Here is a 13,713-nt window from a genome sequence, read left to right as displayed (position 1 = left end):
AGACGAATTCCTTTCATTGAAGTCTGTTCATTGTTTTCGCCCAAATAAGAAATGGCAATTTGTGTGTCATCTTTGTGTTTCTCAAGGCCAAGTTGCTTTTGCTGTTTCCTTTTTTCCATCTCGTTTTGTCTGGAAAAAATGGCTTTTTCTGTTGAATTTACAAAACAATTCGCAGTTTAAAAAAAGGTCATTTTCTGCTTCTTCTTTTGTCGTGTCTTTGTCTGATTTTCAAAATGATAAAGCTTTGTTGTTGGAGTTGGCCTCTCAAATAATGCCCATTTTGCTCATTACCCAATTCTCCTTGCCTCCTTGGGGCTTGTCGAATTTTGTTCCATTCTTTCTTCATATTTGTTTGTTCTGCATTCGCATTCTTTTGAAACAATTGCCCTTTTCTTTTGCTCTTCTTATCTTTTTTGATTGTTAAATTCTTTCATCTTCAACAGTTCAACGAGTCATTTTAATAAGAAAATTAAAAAGAAGGCAAGTTGAAAACAGATAACATTGTTAAGGTGTGCAAACATTTGTTCTCCTTGTTTCAGTCAGAATTGTTGAATCCAAATGAGACATATTTTTTCATCAAGAATCGTTTTATTTGCCCGTTTCTATTTTCTCACAAAAAGAATTTCATTTGCTTCTTAGAAGCGATTGCAATTCCATCTCAGAATGCATTTGCTTCAAATTGAAAAAAGACAAAGGAAAATATCATCATCATGAATTTCTGTTGGTTTGATCAATCAGAAACAAAAAGTTTTCTATTTTTTCCTCGTTCAGCCGAACTCTGCTGTCTCGTTGAACTTTTATTGCAAAAACAATTGTTTTATAGAACAAAGCGATTTGTGTTGAAGCTAGATTTGCTTCTTGAAAGAAAATAAATGATGTTTGAATTTTTCGTTTATTTTGTTGAGAAAAGAACGAATATGAACATGTTATTCACTGAACATGATAAGCAGAAAGGATTTTCGAGCTATTGATAAGTCTATCGATGAGCTCAAAAAGATAACATCAAACGAACTTTTTTCAGGTTTGTTTATGATTCTGTGATTTGAAAGCCCATTTCTATTTATTTTATTATTGTTTTCGAAGAATTTCTTGGTGAGCTGGAACATTGCGATGAGAATGCACAAACGCAGAAAATCCTTGAAATGAATGTAATAATTGACGAAATGGAGGAAGAAGAATTTGAATCTGTCTTCACAAAAGAAATGTTCAATAAAATGGAAGAAATGATTAAAGAAGAGAAACTTTCGATGGGAAATGCGATTTTTCTGTTGAAGCATGTTGGATATTGCATCGTTTTGAAAGATATGCGGGTTTTAGGATTTGCGTATTCTTCATTGAGCGAAAGAATAAAAGAGATGATTATTGAAGAAGAAAAGAAAAATGAGGAAAAGAATGAAAAGCGTCTTGTTGATCTTTGCGAATGCTATCTTTTGTTGAACAGGTGGGCTTCTGAGGAATTGCTTTCAACTTACATGCCTTGTCTTCTTAAAGTTGCATTGAACAAGGAGGAAAGCGAGGAAGTTCAAAAAAAAGTGGAAATGGCTTTGCTGGCTTTGAACAATATTGGATTTCAAGTGTGAGCATTTCTATTTCATTTTTGATATTACTGATTTTTATCTCTCTTTTTTATAAGAAAATGGATAAAGAATTGTATTTGAATGAAATCAAAGAGATTATCCAATATCATCAGAAACACAGAAATATGACTCGACTTGCTTATCTGTTCGCTTGGGAGCTTTTAACGAACCGATTTTACTGTGACAATAGCTTGGAGGATGTTATTGTGAACGAACTGCAATTTGCGAGAGAATCAGCAAGAGAAGTTAAAGAGCTAACAAGATGTGTGGATTGGAAGACGAAGGAAGAAGAGAATGAAAAGAGAAGAAAAGAGACAAAAGAAGAGATTATTTTAATGAGATGGCTTGATACAGTTGATTATTTCTTTATCTTATGCACATTGTGGAATGAAGGCTTTGCTGAGATTATTGGCAGCATTGCTCAGTTGGTTCGTGCATCAAAGGCTAATCACAGAGGAATTCACAATCAGTTCATATGTGCTTTTGCAAACGCGGCGGGTTGCAACTCTGTGAATATTGGTGCTTTTTTGAAGGAAGGAGCTGCTGATCTCATTTTGGAGGAACTTCAGCAGCCAACATTGGAAGATGAAGCTATGTGTGATTGCTTGAGATTCTTTATGAATATTTCAGAAAGACTAAAAGACGAGGAGAAAGATGAAATGGAAGAAGCAAAAAGAAAGGCAACTAAAAGGAAAGTGTTTGAAAAGATGGAAGAAGAAGGATACGAAGATACCATCACAACTTTCAATGAAACGGTTTATTTTATCAGAGAAAAATATCATTTTAGATTGTCATTAAATATTTCTGATTATTTTGCAAATGGATGAATTATGAATGGATTTTTATAATTTTAATAAACGCACTTTATTTGAATGATCTCGTGTTTATTCGAAAAGATAGAGTTTATTCAAATAAAATAGATACAATTCAGATTAAGTCGAGAAATTTGAATTAATGGAGGTATTTTTTAATAGCCCTATGTTAATTTGTATTGAGGTCACTTTATTCACATCAAAGTGCAAAAATTTAAAATCACCATCTTAATTCAAATTAGAAAATGACACAGAATTTTTGCATTTATGAAAAATTCAATGATTAGTTCCAAACTTTTTCTCACATCGTATTATTGTTATTCTGGCATCCTCATGCAAAATAAAATATTGAAGTATAAAAAAGTTGAGAAAAATCTTTGAAAGCAATGTGTAGAACAAAATTCAAAAAGTAATCTATTTCGTCCCAAATCTTCAACTATTTCATGTTCTTAATTAAATTATATATATAGTTCGATCTTGAATAAAGTGAGAATGATTTCGATTGTGGCAATCAGTATTGTGTTGCAATTTTGCGAAGCGGAATTGCCTAGATATGATGTTTATGCTAAAGAAACAGCATACGGATATACTGGATCATTCACGCGATATATAGGAAATGGACCTTTTCCACCTGATCCCACATTCTTTAGTTTTGACATATATTGTCAAACTAAAGATCGTATTCACATACGTTTTTATGATCGTTCAAAAAAATATATGAATATCCCAAATGTATTGCAGATTTCAGAAGTTACAAAAGCTGCTTCTCAAACAAATTATGTGTTTGAATTTATAGATAAAGGAGGAATAATTATCAAGCGAAAAGATACTGGAGATGTTATTTTTGATACTCAAACACTACGTTTTGATCACCCGCTTATATTAGAAAAAGAATTTATTTCTTTAACAACAACTACAGGAAAAAATTCAGTCATATACGGATTGGGAAGTCGAAGAAGCAGATATGCTCTGAAACATCCGTTTAACTATACGATACACAACCAAGATAGAGGAACACCTCCAGATGATCAAAATCTTTATGGATCTCATCCGTTTCATGTTGAAGTTCGTCCAAACGGAAAGGCTCACGGAATTTTCTTCTGCAACAGTGCACCAATGCAAGTTGAATTACAAGATGGTTGGATAACATATCGTGCAATGGCAGGCGAAATGCTAGATTTTTACATTTTTTTGGGTCCAACCCAAAAAGATGTGATTAAGCAATACACAGACGTAATTGGAAAGCCAGCTCTTGTACCTCAGTGGGCAACTGGATTTCATCAGTGTGCTTGGGGCTATAAATCAATTGATGATGTGCGAAATGTTGTGGAAAATTACGATAAATATAACTTACCATTGGATGTAATGTGGGCGGATATTGATTATATGGATGGAAAGAAGCTTTTTACAACAGATCCTGTTAATTACCCCAAAGCTCAGTTTGCTCGATTTATTTCTGACATTAAAGAAAAGAAAAGAATTCGATATGTTGCGATTGTAAATCCTGGAGTGAAGATTGAGTCAGGATACGAACCTTATGAAAGTCTGGCCTCATCTGGATACTATTTGAGAAATAGAACTTCTCAGCCTTACATTGGCGAAGTGTGGCCAGGACGAACGATCTTCCCAGACTTCTTTTCGACAGGCGGCGGGAGCTGGTGGGCGAGTCGCATCTCAAAGTTTGTGAAGGAACTGAATTTGGATGGGATCTGGAACGACATGAATGAGATCTCCAACTTCTGCAATGGCGAGTGCGATGAAGATGGAGGAAAGACTAAATATGCCTGGACGCCAGGGGAACTGGATCATCACGGCGTTCAGTCTGACGCTGTCACTGCTGCAGGGCCGTACTATCTGACGCACTCACTGTATGCGCACATGGAGAACATCCACACAATCGAAGGACTGAAAGCTGTCAACAGCAACAAACGTCCATTTGTTTTGTCCAGGGCGAGTTTTGCAGGAAGTGGGAAGAACAACTTTTTGTGGCTTGGTGAAAATGAAGCGAAGTGGGAGGATCTGAGGGACTCGATCAGCGGGATCCTTTCGTCGGGCTTGTTTGGCATGCCATTCACTGGCTGCGACGTGGGTGGCTTCAACGGGGACACAAATGCGGAACTGCTGACCCGCTGGACTGAGGCTGCAGCTTTTCTGTACCCGTTCTTTAGAAACCACCGCTCTGATGATTCTATTTCGCAGGAGATGTACGCGTTTGGAGAGCCGTACACGTCATACAACCGCAGGTTCCTTCAAGAAAGGCAGAAGATCCAGAGCTATTTCTACACACTAATGCATCAATCGCATGACGAAGGTGTGCCAATCATTCGCTCGCTTTCAATGGAATTTCCAGGAGACTCAAATTGCCTGAAAATCGACAGCCAGGCGATGCTGGGCAGTGCGCTTCTAGTCTCCCCAGTGCTTGAGCCAGGAGCAAAGAAGGCCACAGGCTGCTACTTCCCGAGGGCGAGGTGGTATGATTACTGGTCAGGGGCAGAAGACAAGAGCGTCGAGGCGAATGAAGAGGAGGAGAGCTCGAATGAAAGCAATGAATTTAGAGAGCTGAACGGTGTTGAAGTGGATCTGCCAGCAGATCTGAACACAATTCCAGTTCATATTCGGGGCGGGGCGATATTCACAAAGCAGAACTACGTGGCTCGGCGGCTGATGAATATGAAAGATGCTCCATTCACAGTTATTGCAGCGCTGGATTACAACGAGTGTGCCTTTGGATATATCTCTGTGGATGACGGTGAGAGTGTTGATGAGAACGGGGACTGCAAGAAGTCTGCGGTGAGGTTCCAAGTTACGCAGAGGGGCCGTGGCAAGAAAGGCGGAAGGCTGTCTGTGTCAGTGACGGAAGTTGGGTACAACTCGATGCACGTGCTGGAGGAGATCAGGATTCTGGGTGTGGCAGAGGAGCCGAGCAAGATCCATTTCAACGACCAAAGGGCATCATCGTTTGAGTACGATAGGGAGAAGAAGATACTAATTGTGAGGAAAGCGTATGGGGGAGACCCACGTGAGTGGATGCTGTTGAAAGAGTTTGAAATGCTGTGGGGATAGAAAAAAAAAAGACTGCCTTTGTAGACTTATCTATGAAGAGTTTTTATATAACATTTTATTTTTAATAACTGTATAGAGAGATTATTTGTGTATTCAATACGATTTTTTCATAAATCGAAGTATTGTTGTTTAATGTTTTAAATGTTCATAAATTTTTATAAGTTTTGTTTTATTTTTAAGTTTTTCATATTTATCCAGTTAATTTAGCATCTGTTGTAAATGATAACTTAACATTTTTTATTTTTATTTTTATTTTTTTGAATTTCATTCAGAAATTTGAGGGAGATTTATTTTCCCTTGGTTAATAAAGAAGTAGTTTGTGGAAAAACCGGTAGTTTGTGTATTTCTTAACCTTTAACAATAAGAAAAACGAGTTTGTTTGACTTGAAAATGAAATTATTCCTTCAAGAAAGCTTTTTCTCTGACATGTTTGTGATTCTATTTCAATATGGGACGAACTATTTTGCTTTGTGAATTTTGTTCCAAATTGCGCTTTGAAGATTTTTCTCAACATATCAATACTTCTATGTTTGATTTTGCGTGAGAATGTCAGAATTACAATTATTTGATTGCAGAAAAAGTTAGGAACAAATCGTTGAATTTTCTATAAATGCAAAAAATATGCCCCATATCTTTTGATGCAGATGCTTGCAATAATACGTTAGTTCGTCTGGAAAAGAATAAAAAAAATCACAAAAAAGAACAACAAAAAAATTAAATGGTACAAATAATTCTAAATGTTCCTCTTGTTTTATATTCAGATGGAAATGAAAATTGAATATTTTCATCAAATTTCTGATGAATTGGAAAGAGAATCTAATGAAAATATTCAATTTTCATTTTCACCTGCATTTGACACAAAATAAATATTTCAATAATTTTTTTTGACATGAAAAGTGGAAACTTGATTGGAAAATTGTTTTTTCAAAAAAAGAAAGATAGAAAGAAAGAAAGAAAATAAAACAAATTTGTGATTATTTCCAAAATCATAACTTTTTTAAGTGAGTTGAATGATTAAATGTTTTTCGACTTTGACCATTTTATTTTCTTCCAAAAGTCAAGAATACCATCATTATTCAAATAAAAAAATTATTGCTCAAATGTTTATGAAGATGTTTTCAATAAGCCTTTTCATTTTTCAGTGTTCTTTTGTTGATATTAAAATGAAGTTTTCTATTTGGAATTTTTGAATGGAATAATATGATTTTAAAAAGAATCACCCAAATGTATTTATAGTCAAAACCGGATAAAATCACATCGGTTTTTGCACTTCTTTTTGTGACAATATCGAATTGTGATTATGCATGATGATCCTAAACACAAAAAAAAAATAAAAAGAAAATTTTGAAATTATTAATTTTAGGTAGATTTTTTAATTTTTGAAAATTCTTCACAAAAACACATTTTTCAATAAAAAAAAATTGTTTTAATGTTTTATTATGTTATTTAGACTTATTTAAATAAAATTTTGAAAAATCAAAATATTGAAATCTTTGATCAAAAAATCGAATTTTCATTGAAAATTTCACACATCATAATAATAAAAAATGTGATTATATATTTTCAGCCCTGTGATAACATGCGATGGAAAATGAATGAAAAATTGACCAAAAATGTCGGTGCATGGAAGAATGTGACTGAAAACGAATGTGAATGTTTTCGATGAGATCATCCCCGGTTTTGACTGAATAGCCTTCTTTTGCCAATGTTGCATATGCTCTCCAAGAATCACTCATTACAGTGGTTCCAGGCAATATGTGCTGTTTTATAATAGGTAACAAAGAACTTCTTGAACAATCTTTGAAGATCCATAGCATTTTTTTCCAAACTTGCAGACACTATCTTCTTTCGATTACTCCAAAAATCCATTGTTTCCTCTTGTATCTTCCTCTTCGATATTTTCTTCGACGTAAAAAGCATTCATCTATTTTCACTGTCTTGCTTTCACCTCCAAGTTGAATAGGCTAGTATATTAGGTATTGTTTGCAAGCATATCCACATGCACTGTACCAAAAACCGACTGAGTGCCTGTGAATACTGAGTAGAAGACTTCCATGTTTGATGGTCATTCCAATCCAAAAAAAGAGAATAATCAACAGCACTTTTTCAATTTTGATGTGCATTTTTTTAAACTGACTTCCATGAAATAATGAACGTTTCGCCCTTTATTTTTTGCATCTCCAACACTTCTTCCCTGTATTCTCTCCGATAAAATTCATTGGAATTCTGTGTCTCCTGCAAAAAGGGGATTTTCCTTTCAGTATTGTTCCAAACATCCATTGCCAAGCATTGTTTTGTTCAGAAATGTCTTTAATAGCTTATGAACTTCTTTTCGATTCTTTTGAATTTTCGATCAAACAAAAAAAATAATGATCACATCCCATAAATTTAAAAAAATATCCATTATTTTTTTATTTATAAACACATTTCCGCACTTCAATTCACCTAAAATATCACATATGAACACTTTTTATTAATTAACAATGCACTTCATTCGAAAAAAAAAAAAAAAAAAAAAAAAAAAAAAAAAAAAAAAAAAAAAAAAGTAAAAAAATTAGGCCAACCAAAGGTGACTTTTGCCGAAAAATCTATTGTTCCTTCCTCAGAATTTGTCCACAAATAACATCCAAAACTTGAAATTTAAATAATGGGATTGATCACTTCAAAGAAAAAAGAATTGCTTAATTTCTCAAGCAAAGGAACAGAGAAGGCTCACGCAAGTTTTTCCCTATAAGCAAAAAATATTAACCAAGAAAATCTATTTGATTTGAAATTGTGAACCCAGAGCTTGTTTGAAAAACAAATATGTTTGAATCAATCGATTATCTTGTTTGTGAAATTGGTGATATTTTTTGAATGCCCAGATTATCTGATGAGCAAAATAATTCCAATATTTAACTTTGAGGATGAGAAAGACATGTAAAAAAATAATTTTAACTTCGTTGATAATAATGAAGAAAAAAGGGAAAACGAATTTGATGGTGATGATATTGAAGAATTCATATCAGAGCTAACAGAAAAGTTTTCAAGTTTGTGGTTTTTTTTTCTCTGATAAAATTTTCAATGATTAGAATATTTTTGTGATTTTTGAAGAGGAGTTTTCTGAGTTGGAAGATTGCGATGAGGATGAACAGAAACAGAAAATCGAGGAAATAAGGAGAATAGTTGAGAAAATGGGCAGAAAAGAGTTTGAATCCATATTCACGATAGAAATGCTCAATAAAGCGAACAAAATGATCGAAGAAAAGAATTTGGCGATGGAAAAGTCTATTTTGCTGATGAAGCACATTGGATATTGCAAAATGTTGAAAAATATGGGGATTTCTGAATTCAGAAAAACTTCGTTGAGCAAAAGATTCGAAAAGATGATTTCCGATGAAGAAAAGAAAAAGGAAGAAGATAAGGATGAAAAGCTTCTTGTTGATCTTTGCGAATGCAATGTCTTTCTTTTCAATAAGCTTTCATCCGAGTCGATATCGTTTTGTGTGCCTTATCTTCTGAAAGTTGCGTTGAATAAAGAGGAAAATGATGAAGTTCAAAAAGAAACTGAATTAGCTTTGTTAGCTTTGAGCAACATTGGGAAATTTGAGGTGAACTTTATTAATGAATTAATTGATTGAATGAATTGCATTTATTTTTGTTTATTGCTATTATTCTTGTTTTTTTAAATAGAAAGTGAGGAAAAAATTGTTTCTGGATAAAATCAAAGAAATCATCAAATATCATCAGGAGAATTACAATCTAATCCATCTGGCGTATCAATCAGCTTGGGAGTTTTTGATTCAAAGATTATTCAGAGATCGTTGTTTGAATGGCGCAATTGCTGAAGAACTGCATTTTGCGAGAGAGGCAGCAAGAGAACTGGAAGAGCTGACAAGAAATGTGAATTGGTCGAGAAAAGAAGAAGAAACAAAAGACCATTTTGTTTTGTGAAATGACTCCGATTATTTTACACATTTTTATCCTCCCACAAATTGTGGAACGAAAGAAATGTTGAGCTTATCAGCAGCATTATTCAACTGCTTCGAATGGCAAAGGAGAACAATGAAGAAATCAGCCACTGGTGCATTTATTCTTTGAGAATATTTGCGGAAAATAGAGATACACGAATTGGTGATTTGTTGAAAGGCGGAGTTGTTGATGTATTTTTGGAGGAAATAAGGCAAACAACATTTAAAGATGAACATGCTTACGATTATTTTGAATTCTTTAAAAGGATTTGTGAAATGTTGAAAGGAAAGACTGGTGATGAAACGGAAGAAGCGAAAAGAAAGGCAGCAAAAATTGAATTATTTGAAAAGATGGAAGAAGAAGGATACGAAGATTGCATAACCGGATTGCTATTGTTTTTTGTTAAAGAGATAATTGGAGACGATAATTTAACTTCAAATGCAGAATTCCTTCATGTGCGTCTGTAAAGCAAATGCTCTTTTTGATTCCATTCCTTCTGTCATGCTCTCAGAAAAGCTGTGGAAGAGCGGAATGAAACGGAATAGAATTGAAAATGAGGTTCAGAAGAGGCAGAAGACAGAAAATTAGCAGAAAAAAGATAATGAGAAAAGTGGAGAAGAGAAAAGAAGAGAAAAGATTTTGTTCTGAAATCACATATTTTGCTTGACACAAAGAATATTCCACAAAAATTGTTCATTCTTCATTCATTTCATTTACTCTTGCCATTTTCATCTTCCACTTCGACTTCACTCACACCCTCTCCTTCATTCATTCACACATTCACATAGCATCTATCTTCATTTCAGCAATCAATCGATCTTCTTTTTCTTCTGTTTGTTTGCTTGTGACACGGCACTTTCCATTGCATTTCAGCAAATCTCACTGAATTTTTGAAGAATCTTTCACAGCTTCACTTTGGATGCAACATCACATCAATGTTCATAATCTCATGTGTTCCTCTTTCTCTTCCTCTTCCCAATTCCCTTTGATAATTATTTCTTCAAAGATGACAACTCACTGCTCAGACAAACAGATATTCTGTTTCTTTCAGACAACACAGGCAAAGGCAAGTGAACGCGCATGAAAGCAGGATTTGTCTGAAGTTCACTTTCAAACAAAAACAAATAAAATCAAATTAAAAAGGATAGAAGAAGAGGAAGGAAAAGCTGTTTTCTCCTTTGGAGCTTGAAGTGATCCATTCTTGGCCTGCTTGTTTCTGAGACTTCACAATGAACTTTCTGGAGAGGAATTTTCTTTTTTCGCTTGTTATTCCAGCTGAAGCCAGTTTGCGAGTCAAGAAAAGCCAAAAAGCACCCATAATAACATCTTCACCTGGCATGAAAGGGAACATTTTGGAAATTCATCTTCTGTCAAATTCTTTCCCTTGCAAACATCATTTCACTGATTGGAGGCTGATTGCAGAAAAAGCACAGTCATCTTCCACTTTCTTGAGTCAACTTCACAACAAGGGAAACCAACTGCTCTTCTTCTTCTTCTCTATTTTCTTCTTCTCTACTTCTTTTTCTTCAAATCCTTCAACATATTTCTTCAACATCTTGATCATTTCTATTTTATTACTTCTAATTCCACTTATTCATTCTTTGTGAAGTCTTCTTTTCTCTTTCTCAGATGGAATTGACCGTGAATGCTATATTCTTAATGACTGCTTGCCAAGGCGCATTGGAAGACGAAACAGAACGAGAAAATGGGAAAGAGAAAGAGGACATTTTTGGATGAGAAAATGCAATCAACTCTCCACTGGTCAAAAAGAAAGCATCTTCATCTTTCCATTTGCATTCGTCTTTGAAACTCCTTTTTTGTCTGCAGGGTTTTAATTTCTCATCTTCAGTCTCAATGAGATCATATGAAACAAGGAAAAGCCAGGGAAGAATCTGAAGGATTATTAACTCCTCAAAGGATCAGAAAAGAGACTTTTCAAGTTGATGAATGAACAAATAAATGTTCTTTATTTTTTCATGAAATTGATGAATGGATAAATCATTTGGAAAAGGCTTTTGATGAAGAAAAGAGAGCATTGAACCGTCAATCGAATATATTTTTCTTTTTTGAAATTGGGAAAAATAAACAATAAAAAATATTCACATGATTTTTTGTGATAAAATGAAAAAAGTGAAAATTTTGTTTTTTAGGGTGCAATGTATTTTGTTTCCCTAAACACTTATTAAATAATCAGAAATGTTCAACGATAGTTTTCGATAATATTGTCTGTTGAAAAATTCAAATCTTTCATAAAAGCTTTCGATAATATCTTCGTATCCTTCTTCTTCCATCCTTTCAAATATCTTCCTTTTTATCTTCTTTCTTTTCTCTTCTTCCATTTCATCTTTCTTCTTTTCTTTCAATCTCTGTGAAACATTCATAAAAAATTCCAAGCAGTTATATACCATCTTGTCATTCAACGTTGGCCGCTGTATCTCTTCCAAAACTGCATCAATTGCTCCACCTTTTAACAAGTCTTCAACTTTCAATCCTCTGAAAATTGCCATTCTCTCGAAAAGATCAAAGCAACTGTAGCCAAATTTGCTGTAATTATCCCTTGATGCTCTGAATAACAGTGCAATGCTTTGGATAATCCCAGAATATTCTTCATTCATCAACAGACGATAGAGAAAATTACAACATAATAAGTCGAGCCATCTTGTTATCGCAAGCTCTTCTTTCGTTTCTTTTCTTCTTTCTTCTTTTTTTCTCTTCCATTCCACACGTCTTGTCAGCTCTTCTAATTCTCTTGCTGCTTCTCTGGAAAAATGCAGTTCATTCACAACAACATCTTCCAAAGATGTGTCGCAGAATAATCTGTTGATCAAAAACTCCCAAGCATATTGATACGCAAGTTGTGTTAGATTGTGATGTTCTTGATGATATTTGATGATTTCTTTGATCTCATTTACGTAAAGTTCTTGTTCGATAAGCTTATAAAAAAATGAAAAAATTCAATAACTTCAAAAAGGAAATAGAAGTGCTCATACATAATATTTAGTATTACACAAGGCCAACAATGCCATTTCCACGTCTTTCTGGACTTCTTTGCTCTCCTCTTTCCTCGATGCAGCTTTCAGAAGGCAAGGCACAATGATTGATATCCATTCCTTTGAGAAGTTGGATCTAAAGGAAGCATAGCATTCACAAAGATCAACCAGCAGTCTATCATTTTTTTCTTCTTTCTTCTCACATTCGTCAATTATCATTTTCTCGAATCTTTTGTTCAATGAAGAATACCAAAAACCAAAAGCCCACATATCTTTCAAAAAGATGCAATATCCAAGGTGTTTCAGCAAATAAAAAGCATTTTCAATTTTCACTTCCCCTTCTTTAATCATTTCGTCCATTTTATTGAACATTTCTTTTGTGAAGACAGATTTGAATTCTTCTTCCTCCATTTCGTCAATTATTTCATTCATTTCAAGGATTTTCTGTCTTTGTGCATTCTCATCGCAACGTCCCAGCTCATGAAGAAATTCTTCGAAAATAATAATAAAATAAACAGAATTGGGCTTCAAATCACAGAATCATGAACAAACCTGAAAAATGTTCTTTTAATGTCATCTTTTTGAACTTATCGATAGACTTATCAATAGCTCGAAAATCCTTTCTGCTTATCATGTTCAGTGAATAACATGTTCATATTCATTCTTTTCTCAACAAAATAAACGAAAAATTCAAACATCATTTATTTTCTTTCAAGAAGCAAGTGCAACTTCAACACAAATTGCTTTGTTTTTTAATACAATTGTTTTTGCAATAAAAGTTCAACGAGACAGCAGAGCTCCACTGAACGAGGAAAGAATGGAAAACCTTTTGTTTCTGATTGATCAAACCAACAGAAATTCATTATGATGATATTTTCCTTTGTCTTTTTTCTATTTGAAGCAAATGCACTCTGAGATTGGAATTGCAATCACTTCTAAGAAACAAAAGAAATTCTTTTTATGAGAAAATAGAAACGGACAAATAAAACGATTCTTGAACGAAAATATTTTTCTCATTTGGCTTCAACAATTCTGACTGAAACAAGGAGAACAAATGTTTGCACACCTTAACAATGTTATCTATTTTTCACTTGCCTTCTTTTTAATTTTCTTATTAAAATGACTCGTTGAACTGTTGAAGATGAAAGAATTTCACAATCAAAAAAGATAAGAAGAGCAAAAGAAAAGAGCAATTGTTTCAAAATGATACGAATGCAGAACAAACAAATATGAAGAAAGAATCGAATAAAATTCGCCAAGCCCAAAATGACATTTGGAATTTGGAAATAAGAAAAAAAAGTTTTATTTGAGAGACCAACT

General features: G+C 33.8%; 3 protein-coding genes across 3 annotated transcripts; 2 read left to right on the top strand and 1 right to left on the bottom strand.

The window, feature by feature from the left end:
• Positions 1-939: 939 nt before the first annotated feature.
• MONOS_17902 (uncharacterized protein) lies at positions 940-2,404 on the top strand (the record flags this gene model as incomplete). Its single annotated transcript, XM_067870869.1, has 3 exons — positions 940-1,021; positions 1,084-1,574; positions 1,634-2,404. 3 exons carry the CDS (start codon positions 940-942, stop codon positions 2,402-2,404), a joined length of 1,344 nt encoding a protein of 447 aa, XP_067723695.1.
• A 477-nt stretch (positions 2,405-2,881) lies between these two features.
• On the top strand, positions 2,882-5,765 carry MONOS_11351 (alpha-glucosidase; the record flags this gene model as incomplete). The annotated part of the gene is made up of 1 exon (XM_067863875.1): positions 2,882-5,765. The coding sequence occupies one exon, from the start codon at positions 2,882-2,884 to the stop codon at positions 5,450-5,452; it is 2,571 nt and encodes an 856-aa protein (XP_067723694.1). The 3' UTR covers positions 5,453-5,765.
• Positions 5,766-11,549: 5,784 nt separating this feature from the next.
• MONOS_11350 (uncharacterized protein) lies at positions 11,550-13,234 on the bottom strand (the record flags this gene model as incomplete). Its single annotated transcript, XM_067863874.1, has 6 exons — positions 13,090-13,234; positions 12,946-13,016; positions 12,394-12,884; positions 11,809-12,336; positions 11,609-11,769; positions 11,550-11,574 (listed from the first exon to the last, which is right to left on the bottom strand). Exons 1-6 carry the CDS (start codon positions 13,092-13,094, stop codon positions 11,550-11,552), a joined length of 1,281 nt encoding a protein of 426 aa, XP_067723693.1. The 5' UTR covers positions 13,095-13,234.
• Between the last annotated feature and the right edge of the window lie 479 nt (positions 13,235-13,713).

The sequence above is a fragment of the Monocercomonoides exilis genome (assembly GCF_001643675.1).
Source record: "Monocercomonoides exilis strain PA203 chromosome Unknown scaffold36-1065637, whole genome shotgun sequence".
Taxonomy (NCBI): Eukaryota; Preaxostyla; order Oxymonadida; family Polymastigidae; genus Monocercomonoides; species Monocercomonoides exilis.
This window is presented reverse-complemented; position numbering and strand designations above follow the sequence as displayed.